Consider the following 12,575-nt stretch of genomic DNA (forward strand, 5'->3'; position numbering starts at 1 on the left):
CAGAAAGGGCCCAGGTTTTGCCACCTAAAGATGGTGTAAACTTGGGAAAGTCAAGCCTTCTAACTTGGGGCTCCAGTTTCCTCGTCTATGAAACTGGGTCATAAAATCTGCTTCCCTGGTTGTTGTGGAATAAAGTTGGGTTAGGCAAGGATCTGCTTTACAGTAGCACTCGGAAAGGGATCACCATTATTATGGTTTTAGAAAACATGCAGAGCGGATGATCGCATTCAGGAGTGTCACGGTGGGGGATGCGGCCTGTGCTTGGTGGGGTCCAGGCCTCAGGAGTCAACAGCTGAGGTCCTCTGTCGAGTGAAAAGGGCTCTGAGTGCCCCCTGCACATCGCGATTCCGGAGGCTGTAGATGACAGGGTTCAGCATGGGCGTGACGACAGTGCACACGACGGTGGCCACGCAGCCCTTCTTGGCCTCCTACCGGGACGTGGGCCGGAAGTAGACTGCGATGACTGTCCCGTAGAAGAGGCCCACCACCGCCAGGTGGGAGCCACGGGCGGACGCAGCCCGGAGCCTCCCCGCGGCCGAGGGCAGCTGGAGCACTGCAGCTGTGATGGCCTCGTAGGAGGTGAGAATGAGCAGGAAGGGAGTGACCACCACTGCGGCGCCCTCGGTGAAGATGAGCAGCTGGATGTGGCGGGTGTCGCAGCACGAGAGCCTTAGGAGAGGCTGCTGGTCGCAGAAGAAGTGGGGCACTTGGTGGGAGGCACAGAAGGACAGGCGGGCCATAAGTAGGGTGTGCAGGAGAGAGTGGACATGGGACACGAGCCACGCGGTCCCCACCAGGGTTGTGCACATGGCCCGGGACACCCTCGTGGCATAGTGGAGGGGGCGCTGGATGGCCACGTAGCGGTCGTAGGCCGTGGCAGCCAGGAGGCAGCTGCCAGTTACACCCAGGGCAAAGAAGAAGTACATTTGGGTCAGGCAGCCAACCAGGGAGATGGTGTGGTCGTGGGCCATCAGGTTGGCCAACATCTTGGGTACAGTGACAGAGGTAAAGCGGAGGTCAGCCAAGGACAGGTGGGCCAGCAGGAAGTACATGGGTGCATGAAGGGCTGGACTGGCTCGGATGGCGGCCACAATGAGTCTGTTACCCTGGATGCCTGCCACATACAGGATCAAAAATAGACCAGAGAGAGGCCGCTGCTGTCCAGGATTTGTTGTTAGTCCTAGTAGGATGAGCAGGGTTCCTTCTGAAGACTGGTTGGCAGCATCCACGACTGGGCTGCTTCTTCACCTGGGACCCCAGGGGTTCCTTCCTACCACTGAGTCATCTCTCCAGTGTTAAAGGAAAGGGTGAAGGGCCACTGAGTTGCTCAAGGCTTTCTGGCCATGAAGAAATCATCCATTTGGAGTCAGACAGCCCTGCTGTTTGCAAGTCATTCTCCCTCCCTGAGTTGTCTTCCTTTCCAGGCCTTAGGTTCCCCATCTGTAAAGTAAGGGAGCTGAACCAGGTGAGCGTGAAGGCTGCTTCCAACTTGAGTATTTTGGGATTTGAAGCAAAAACAGGACAAAAACATTGCCCAGGATGTGGAACAGAGAAGGAAGAAAACATGAAAGAAAAGATCAAGCAGAGAGAGGATCAAAATCAGGGAAAGATTTGACCAATAGGCATTTATTTCAGGAAAGTCAGAGTGGAAAATAAAACCACAGATGGAAGCGAGGAACTTATCAAGGAAATAAAAAATCCAAACATGAAAGGCATACATATATTGACATGAATGTAACCTACAGCACCCAATGCAAACATGATGTTTTAGAACACTGAGGATCAAAAGAAGAGCCCATCCCTCCCAAGGGCAGGGGTGTGACGATCCAATGATGTTCAGATACCCAGACTGCCATCCAGTGTGTCATCAATAGCAGATGATGGGACACAGTTGAGCAATATCATCAAATTCTGAAGAAAAAAAGATTTTGAACCTAGAATTCTATTCTAAACTGAGATATTAAGCAAGTGTGAGAAAAGAATATGGAAATTTTCAGACTTGAAAAAAAAGAAAAGAACCAGAGAATTTGGATGACTCCCTGTATCCCTGGAAAACTCTTCCCATGAAATCAAACACAGCATCAAGCAAATGCACAGTCCTTTATGGAAAACTCATGCAGACAGACAGGTATACCTGCCAGATGCAGAGACTTGACTCTTAAGGAGGGAGGCAACTTGTTTCAATGGCTTCATTGTTTTCCTGTCTGAATCTCACTGCAGAAATTGTGGACAATGGGCTTCCCTGGTGGCACAGTGGTTAAGATTCTGCCTGCCAATGCAGGGGACACAGGTTCAATCCCTGGTCTGGGAAGACCCCACATGCCTCAGAGCAACGAAGCCCATGCGCCACAACTACTGAGCCTGTGCTCTAGAGCCCATGGGCCACAACTACTGAAGCCCACGTGCCTAGAGCCTGTGCTCTGCCATAAGAGAAGCCACTGCAATGAGAAGCCTGCACACCGCAACAAAGAGTAGCCCCTACTTGCCTCAACAAGAGAAAGCCCACGTGCAGCAACAAAGACCCAACACAGCCAAAAATATACATACATACATACATACATAAATAAATAAAAGAAGTTTAAAAAAAAAAAGAAATCATGGACAATTCTCCAAGAGGGGGTCTTAAAAGGAGAAAGGTTTTAGGACAGGTTTCCTGAAGGTTATGCTGAAGTCATCTCTGCGGGAGAATGATCTTAATTTCTTTTCACATCCTTCTCTATATTAAAATAAAATAAAATAAAACCCCTCCCTACCCTAGTGTCTTCCTTTTTGACCTCCATTGGGTAAGAAGAATCTTCTGGCTTTGGATCCCTGGAGAACATTTTTTTCTCAAATTCACAATCACGTCCCACTGTCCAGGGCCAGAGTGAGAGGGTAGGATGGAGTGGGGAAGTCTGCTTATAAAATGGCTTTTTCGGAAATGACCTACTCTGACCCGTGTTTACATTGGTCTCAATAAACAATCAAACACACAGAGCTGTTTGCAGAAACATTCATCTGTAATCACAGACACAGTGGTGCAGGCATGCAGGCATGTGCAGCCTGAAGCTGTGCTCTGCAAATACAGGGGCATGATTGATCACATACAGAAATGTGGACACTGACATCTGAGTAAGCAGATGAGCGTAACCACAAGACCCACAGACCCAGATTACCCTACACGTAAACAGAGGGTCCAATGCAATCACAAAATAGCACCGAGGCCAGAGGGTGACACTCATTCAGACTCCTGTTCACGGAGGCTCCTGGCACCACGCACAGCTACTGGGACGTGCGCGTTCGGTCTATGTCAGCTCTCTACCTGTGCCCGTCCAGCCATCCCGTCACATCCCCTTGCACAATCACATCTTCCGGCACAGCCCCAGGGGCCCATGGCCTTGCAACTTCACACACATGGCTACACTCATATAGACTCACCCTGGGTCACAGCAGAGATGTGCCACCCTAGAGGGGCATGTCCACATACACACTGCCTCCCCCTCCCGCAACAATGATGTCATCGGGCAGTGATGGGGACGCACAGGCGCAGCCTCACACAGCAGCGCCCGTTCTCACACTCACACGCACAACTCAAGCCCACAGCCACGTTCAAGAGGACAGATCCTCACACTCTCCAGCCTGGCCCCTTGCCCCAAGTGTGCCCTCTGGCTTCTCCACATCACAGGAAGGAACAGCAGCAGGGACCCGGTGTAGCCCAACATCAAAGGGTCTGGGGAGGGAGTTATGGGCCACACTTACGAGGTTTGGGGCCTTGGGAGCACCTTAGCTTCCCCCAGAGACAACACCTCTTCCCCTGGCCCTCATTGCTGGGGCAGGAGACGGCTTGGCTCTGGGGCTTGTTACGCTTTCTCTCTAGGGCTCAATTTGATGGGCGTAGGGGTGGTTGGTGCCACTTTCAGCTCAGGGGACCCTCAGGAGCCCCGTGCATGGTGAAGCGCTGGTCCCTGCTCCTGTCTTGTGGAGGCCAGAGCTGACTCCTGAGCTCCAAGCCCGGGGTTCACTGCAGCAGCTTTTGGAGTGAACCACCTTGTTCCCTCAGCTTTTGTAGGATGTGTAGGAGTGTGGGAGGGATTGTGCCTCTGGGAACTGTGGCGGTGTGTATGCTTGTGTGACGGTGGGGTGTGTGTGTGTGTGTGTGTGTGTGTGTGTGTGTGTGTGTAGGATTGTATGCCTGCATGTGGAATGATCACGTCTCTGTCAAACGAAAAGTGTCCATGAGCTTGAGTGTGCGTCTGCAGGTGCAGCTGTATGTGTGTCTGTGTGGACGGCAGTGACAACCTGAGAGTGTTTTTTTGGTGCATGAAGGTTTCCCATAGGGGACTGGGTCTGTGTGGGAGGGGTTATGTGTTCCTGCGTGTGTGTTTAGCATTCCAGGTGGGAATGGCTTTGCATGACTCAGCGCCGGAACAACCATGAAGGGTGATTTTGAACATACGAATTTTCAGTGACTTCCTACCATCTATTGAATAAAGTCCAAATTCCCCTACTGGATAACCAGCCCATGAGGTGTCTTTCCCATCCCCAGATCTTCAGTCTTCAAACTTCTCTCCACTTACTTCCCAGCACATCCATCTCCAGCCAGTTAAATCGGTCTCTTTAGACTCTTTTGTGCACACCGAGCTCACTTTATCTCCGTGCTCTTGTGTGTGCTTGTTTTCTTCCCATGGAATACCGCTTTCTCTCAATTCCCATCCGTGCTGCAGCGTCCAATGGATTTTGTGCAATTAGTGCCCCAGTCTTCCCCATCCTGAACCTGATTTTGTCCTAATTGCTTGTCTTAGTCGATGGTGTTGAAGGAGGTTTGAAAAGGGAAATATTCGGTCAGAATTGGGGAGCTTTCCTGGGCCTTTCACTTTGGGAACGAGGATCTGACTATTTCTCTTCCATTATCCTCCAGGTTGGGCCCTGTTATTGTCTTCCAATGCCTCCCCTTCCCTCTTGTTTATTTTCATATCTATCAAGTAGGCCCAGCATAGCAGCCTAAAACTTCACGTTTCCTCCAGTGGATGTGTAGGATTTACGTGCTTATCATATCTGGCTGCTTCACGAATGCTAAACATGCAGAAGGACCCATGGACACCCGGTAGGGCCAAGATGATGGAAGAGGCGATGTGCCTCTGGAAACTTTCCCTTGATTGTGGTGGGAACTGTGTGTCATGACAGCCCAAGAATCCATAACAAGAAGAAACGACCACAGAGGAGGTCTCTGAGTATAAACATCATTGAATTGGGGGCAAACCTTCCATTCTCAGTCCCACAGTTGCCAACGCTTCTGATAAAGTCTCCAACCATTGTCATGGCATGTGAGTTGTCATGGTGATAGGACGCAAGAACTGGGAAAAGGTTATAAAACCTTGTGATGGGAGAGGGGGTTTTAATTCATTTACGCCTTTGTCAAAATGTGCTGCGTTTGGGATACTATACCCTCCCCTCAGCATGTGGGCTCATCAGGAAATAGGGTGACCAACAATTTTTAGCTTGCCCAGGACTGAGGAGCTTTTTTGGAATGGGACTTAGAGTTTTAAAAATGAGGGCAGCTCTGGGCAAACCAGGACAAATTGGGGACCCTGTCAGGAAATGTAAAAATTCTCTGAGATTTCAGGAGATAGGATCCCTCCCCAGGGATACTATCATCACCTACATCACCTCCCCAGGGAGCAGAGATGAAGCTTCAGGCTTCCTGCAGTCTAAGTACCCAGCAGCTGATCCTCTTTTTGAAAGGAATTTGGAGGGGTGAGGCCAGCCCCTGACTGGGGCCCTAGGAACTGACTCTACGGGGAGCCTATTAGAGGGTGACAGTGAAGCACTGTTTGAGTCCCATACCTTGCTACCCCTGGCCTCATGGCAGCCATCATCAGGGGATCAGGCAGGAGCCGGCGTCTACTCTGGCCATGCTCCACCTCTCCTTGGAAGCACCTACCATAACTCTTGGGGTTCACTCCTGTCCTGCTCCTGGATAGAGGGGCTTCCCAGGCAGAATGCAGTGCCTTGGGCCTTGCCCATGTGAAACTGAGTCAGGGAGACAATGAAAACCTGTCAAAATCGTAAACTCTAGGTGGATAAAAATCCCAACAGTACCGGATCTGAAGGGTCCACGACCCAAGGCTTGGAGCACTGTGTTTGCCTTTGCCCAAGAGGTTTATGGAATTTCCTCTCTAAATCCCAACTCTGCCTCTGGATGTTGTAATTTTAACACAAAACAGTCCACCTGACCACATGCTAATCTGAGCAAGCTCATAACCCTCTATGAAACTTAAATCCACCAATGATTAGCTCCTACTCTTAAGCTTTAAGAAACATTAACCATTGTCCATAACCCTAAATATGTCTTAAAGTGACCCCAAACATGTTGATTTGATACTCAAAATCCTCTTCTTATGCCTCACTCTCCTCTAGTTCTGAACCTAGGCTAACTGTAATAATAACTAGACTGCGACTTAAACGTACCGCAAACGTTATCCACACACCTTACTTAAATATAACAGAGTTCTAACACGGACTAAACTCTAACTCAAATTTAATCTAGCAATAAAAATGAAACCTGAATTCTCATCTTAAGTAGTCCTTTAATGCTAACCATAAAATATTTCTAATATTTCTTTTTTTTTTAAATTGAAATGTAGTTGACTTACAATGTTGTTAGTTTCAGATGTACAGCAAAGTGATTCAGTTTTTTATATATAGATGTATTCTTTTTCAGATACTTTCCCCTTATAGGTTATTACAAAATATTGAGTATAGTTCTCAGTGCTATATAGTAGGTCCTTGTTGGTTATCTATTTTACATATAGTAGTGTGTATATGTTATTTCTAATATTTCTAATAAGGGTTCAAATTTATCTAAACTCTGACTCCTAAATTTATCCCAAATCTGCTATTAATTAAAATCAATCCAAATTGTAAAGTTTACATAACTTTAATTCAATCCTAAATTTGTCCAACTGCTTTTAAATTCTGAACCTAACCCTGGCTTTACCCTAACTCTAAACCCTAGTCTTAGTCATAACATGAACCCTAACACTATTCTAACCATAACCATAATTCTGATCCTTTCCTAATCCCTATCACAGCCCTGAAGTAATCTAAGCTTGGTCAGATTCTAACCCAACTATGGGATTTTAGGAACGAGCTCATGTACGTTCTGGTGCTGCTTAGCTGTTGTCCTGAAAGATGAAACATGTAGGCTAATAGGGAAGGATGTCTGCCTCACCAGATTCTGTCCCATTCTTTGGCATGAGTGGATTCTGAAGAACCCACTCTCTTGGGGTCAAGATGAGCAGGGGCAGACTCACTGGTCATGGAGGACCTCAGAAGAACAAGAATCTAGAAACACTTACGGCCAATACAGCTCTTATCTGGTATTTCTGGGAATCATCCTCTTAGAAGTTCAAGTGGCAAATAAACTTAGTTACTGCACCTGGTAACATACAGGAACTTCCACGTTTTGAACATCCAGGAACCTAAGGCAGCTTAACAGCAAATTAACTTGATCTTGATTCTAGTGCTGTGTCTAGATTATCCCAGATTCCTGTCTCCTGTCTGCAAGCTTCAGTTTCTTCCCTTTTCACCCCCTCAACTGATGACAAGAGACACCCAGTCAGAGGAACATCCACCATTACCCACAGTGACCGGGCTAGGAAGAGCCCTCCTCATCTCTTCAGAGCCGGTCCTAAGCAGCCTCCTCGATTCTCTCACTGATGCGCCCGCCGCGGACAGCAGCATCGGCTCCAGGTCCTTCTGAGTGCCTCCTTGACGTCTTTGTTGCGGAGGCTGTAGATGAGCGGGTTGAGAGCTGGGATGACGAGGGTGTAGAACACAGATGCCATCTTGTCGGTGTCCAGGGTATAGCTGGAGCTGGGGCGCAGGTACATGAAAATGAGTGTCCCATATAGCATGGCCACTGCCGTGAGGTGGGAGCCACAGGTAGAGGCTGCTCGCCATAGGCTCTCGGCCGAGCGCATGTGAATCACGGCGCCTGCAATGAACCCGTAGGACACGGTGATAGCCAGCATCGTGGCTGTCTGGATGCAGCCACAGATGGCAAAAAGGAGGAGTTCGTTGAGGCTGGTGTCATTGCAGGAGATGGCCAGCAGTGGAGGGATATCGCAGAAGAAGCTATTCACCTCCCGGGAGCTGCAGAAGCTCAGGCGAAAGGTGAAGGTCGTGTGGACCACAGCGCTCACTGCCCCGCCCAGACCTGATGCTCCCAGCAAGAACAGACACAGACGCCGCGACATGGCTGTCGTGTAGAGAAGAGGGTTGCCGATGGCCACGTAACGGTCATAGGCCATGGCTGCCAACAGGCAACACTCGGCATCCGCCAGCCCTGCAAACACGAACATCTGGAGGGCACAGGCTGTGTAAGGGATGGTGGCGCGGGGCGACAGCTGGTCCACGAGCATCTTGGGGCCGATGGCTGAGGAACAGCAGGCATCCAACAGGGAGAGGTTGGCCAGGAAGAAGTACATGGGTGTGTGGAGCTGGGCATCCGCGTGAATCAGAAGCACCATGCCCGCGTTTCCCAGCAGGCTCACCAGGTAGACGGGCAGGAAGATCAGGAAGAGGGTCACACGCAGGTCCCAGCGATCTGTGATGCCCAGGAGGATGAACTCAGTAGGGGCACCCCTGGCCCAGGTCAAGTTCTCTGGCGTCATCCTGCAGGCCAGAGTCTGAGGAGAGACAAAGCAGGAGGGAGGTGAGGGAGAGGTCAGGACCATCAGCAGTGAGAAAGCGTTTTGTGCTGGGAGATAGGTAGACCTGGGTGTGAGTCCTAACTGTGTAACAAAATGGCCACGTGACCTTGGAGAAGCGTTATCACCTCTCGAAACCTGCGTTTTTAATGCTGAGATGTCACTACCATTTAACCTTCACAAGGGTGGGAATCTTGCCTTGTCTTATTCAATTTTGAATCCACAGTCCTAAAAACATTGCCTGGCACATAGTAGTTGCTCAGTAAATACAGGGGTCCCTCGTTTTATTGCACTTTGCTTTAACATGCTTCGCAGATGGTGGGTTTTTTTTGTTCGTTTGCTTCTGTTTTTCACAAATTGAAGGTTTGTGGCACCATTTTTTCGACAGCATTTGCTCACTTCATGTCTCTGTGTCACGTTTCAGTAATTACAACATTTCAAACTCCATCTTCATTACTATACCTGTTATGGTGATCTGTGATCAGTGATCTCTGCTGTTACTACTATGATTCACTGAAGGCTTAGATGATGATTAGCATTTTTTAGCAATAAAGTTTTAAAATTAAGGTACGTACACTGCTTTTTTTTAGACTTTAATGCTGTTGCACACTTAATAGACTACAGTATAGCATAAACATAACTTTATATGCACTGGGAAACCAAAACATTGGTGTGACTCCCTTTATTGCTATATTGGCTATACTGCGTTTGCCTGGGACCAAACCCACAATATCTCCGAAGTCTGCCTGAATTTCTTAAATGCATGAATGATGAATAGGATAATAGCTGGTGTCTGGACAAGGGTCAGAAACTCCATGACTCTATCTGCACTCGCTTCTCTAGTTTCCCAAGGAGGAAAAGAGACAATGAAATGGGCACAGTCTCCTGAGCCAAAGAGTAACTAGCTATGGGTCTTGTGGTTTGCTGGGAGGACGTCTTTCCATTGGAGTAAGACCTGGGAAGGGAGACTGCAGCACTGGCTGGCATCTGGGGGAAACAGCAAGGAGTGGAAAGAACAGAAGATTTGAATGTATTCCAGGGCTGGACTCTTCACCTCCCTGAGTCTCCATTTTCTCATCTGTGTAATGAGAAAAAAATAGCTGCAAGGATTCAATGAGATAATGCATGTAAAGCATCTCACACACAGCCTGGCACACAATAGGTGTTTAATGAAGGATCAGTTAATTGAACTGAATTGAGCTAGATACCTTGCCTTGATATTGGAAGGAAGCAAATTAAAGGCAACCAGAAGCAGTGTAATTTCCAGAAAATATAACATCGTTTACATTCCTGTGCCTTTTCGCTTGTTCCCTTTGCCTGGAATTCACTTCCACTTTTTGTGTTTGACAAAAACTTCCCAAGATGTAAAACCTTGCCTCGTGACTCAGGGGAAACTAAACTTCTCCCTACTTTGTGCCAGCTGCATTGGAGCTTACATCCATCACAGCATTTCATTATTCTATTGCACGTACTTTTTATGTCTGTCTCTCCTGTGGGCTTTGAGCTCCTTGACTCAATATTCATTCAATAAATGTTTATTGAGTCCGACCATGTGCTAAGTATGGCCCCTCTGATTCATTTTTATACCTCCAGGGTCTGGTGTGTGATTACTGCTCAATAAATATTAGTTGAATGTATAAAACAGTGATTAACAGCATGCAGGTTTGGTTTCAAGTCTGGGTTCCACCATTTTCTGGTGTGTAACTTTGTTTTTTTTTTTTTTTTAATTTTATTTATTTATTATTTTTTGGGGGGTACACCAAGTTCAATCATCTGTTTTTATGGTGTGTAACTTTGGGCAAGTCACTTCACCTATTTCAGACTGTCTTCTCATTCTAAAGTAGATGTAATCTCTCTGTTGGAGGATTCTAAGAGGCAATGAATGTGCAGCACCTAGAACTGAGTAAATACTCTTTCTCCTTCCTTTAGGAGATGTTTAGATATTTGCAGCCTACCTGAGGCTGGTGAGGATGATGAAGGTCTTTCTACAAAGTGCAACTTGGATGCAAAAAAATTTGATTATATCATATGTTGGTGAGGTTGTGCTGGTGGAAATGTAAATTGAGAAATTTGGAGGACAGTTTGGCAGTTAACTACCCACAAATGTGCATACCCTAGTGTCTTAGTCTGCTTGGGCTGCTGCAACAAAGTACCATAGACTGGGAGGCTTAAACAACAGCTATTTATTTCTTGCAGTTCTGGAAGCTGGGAAGTCCAAGATCAGGGTGCCAGCATGGTTGAATTCTGGTGAGGGGCCACATTTAGACTTGCTGATGGCTGCCTTCCTCATGTGGTGGAGAGAGATAGAGAGCAAGTTGTCTAGGCTCTTTTTCTAAGGGCACTAATTCCATCATGAGGACCCACCCTTATGACCTTGTCTAAATCTAATCCCAAAGGCCCCACGTCCAAATAGCATTACACTGGGGGTTAGGGCCTCAACATGTAAGTTTTGGAAGGACACAAACATTCAGTCCATAATACCTAGTAATTCCACATATGGTGTTTTGAAAACTCTCACACACGCACACAAGGAGACATGCACAAGGGTGCATGAACTCCTGGACTGTTTGTAATGACCCAACATTAGCCAGATCTAGATGTCAGTAGGCTCATGGGAGTTAACAGGAATGGATTTAACTTATATATGTCAATGTGGAGGAATCTTAAAACCCTATTGAGATAAAAACATAATTTGTGGAAAAATATACAGATTGAAGAAAAAGCACAAAACAATAATATATGTTTTTATGTATATATATATCAAATGTACTGATGCTTGCTCCAACCAGAGATAGGGTCCCAGCTGAAAGGTCCCAGGACATCTCAAAGATTTCATCTTATTTGCCTCATTTCCACATCCAGAGCTGATCCTTCTTATCTTTTGAGACTCAGCTCAGGGACTTCCTTGGTGGCTCAGTAGTTAACACTGCACTCTCAATGCAGGGGCCCAGGTTTGATCCTTGGTCAGGGAACTAGATCCCACATGCATGCCACAACTAAGGAGCCCGCATGCTGCAACTAAGACCCATCACAACTAACTAAATAAATATTAAAAAAAAAAAAAAAAAAACCTGACTCTTAGGAAAAAAAAAAGACTCAGCTCAGGGATCATCATTTTTTTCCCCAGGAAGCTTTATGTGAACATCTAACCACCCAACTTCTCATTCTGGAACCCCACTCACTGGGATCTCTATATTATAGCCCTACTCCATTGTTTTATAATTACCTAAGTGATAGTCTCCCTCACCTAACTGAGCATTTGAGAACATGCCTAATTCTTCCTTTTATCCTTAGGGATACAGAATTTTAGGGATCTTCTTCCCCTTCTTGGTGGGGTCACCGGTAGAGCTCAGACAGCCTCCAGCAGTAGAAAACTGTGGGGTTCCAGCCTCACCCAACTACATGTTCTCCATGAATGACATCAGCTTGCCAGCTGAAGTTCTGCATCCAGAACCCAGATGGTGGCAAACCCCTTGTGTATTTCTGTCTATTCACATGGAAAGCAAACACTACTCACCTTCACAAAGTGAAGAGCAGAGCTGCTTCGAGTGCCTCTCCATTTCTTCATCTGTAAAATGGGGACAATGAGACTTCAAGGCTTTTAAATTGCTTTGAAATTTTGGGGTGCAAGGATCCCCAAACTTCAGTTACTATGGAGTGCGTGCATGTGTGTGTGTGTGCGCACAAAACATAGAGTGAATTCTCCATTAATTTCTCTCTGTTACCTTACTGCCTATTAGGAGTAATCCTGACACTCAAGGACATTCATTTTTTTTCCTTGAAGGTAAGAAAATGGATTTCCAAAGAAGGAAGGAGACAAGATACACAGCTATTAAGGTATAGAGTTGGACACAAATCTGGCTCCAAATTCAATTTTCTTTATCT

General features: G+C 46.9%; 2 protein-coding genes across 2 annotated transcripts; both read right to left on the bottom strand.

The window, feature by feature from the left end:
• Positions 1-278: 278 nt before the first annotated feature.
• On the bottom strand, positions 279-5,852 carry LOC130844264 (olfactory receptor 1K1). The gene is given in 2 exon segments (XM_057720583.1): positions 279-1,242; positions 5,824-5,852. Coding segments are annotated over 2 exon segments (993 nt in total).
• A 1,839-nt stretch (positions 5,853-7,691) lies between these two features.
• Positions 7,692-8,654, bottom strand: LOC130844265 (olfactory receptor 5C1). Its single transcript, XM_057720584.1, has one exon. It carries the CDS (start codon positions 8,652-8,654, stop codon positions 7,692-7,694), a length of 963 nt encoding a protein of 320 aa, XP_057576567.1.
• Positions 8,655-12,575: the final 3,921 nt, after the last annotated feature.

This window comes from Hippopotamus amphibius, chromosome 2, assembly GCF_030028045.1.
Source record: "Hippopotamus amphibius kiboko isolate mHipAmp2 chromosome 2, mHipAmp2.hap2, whole genome shotgun sequence".
Taxonomy (NCBI): Eukaryota; Metazoa; Chordata; class Mammalia; order Artiodactyla; family Hippopotamidae; genus Hippopotamus; species Hippopotamus amphibius.

Coding starts and splice junctions, on each gene's coding strand:
- LOC130844265 (XM_057720584.1), bottom strand. CDS start 8,654: ATGACGCCAGAGAACTTGACCTGGGCCAGGGGTGCCCCTACTGAGTTC.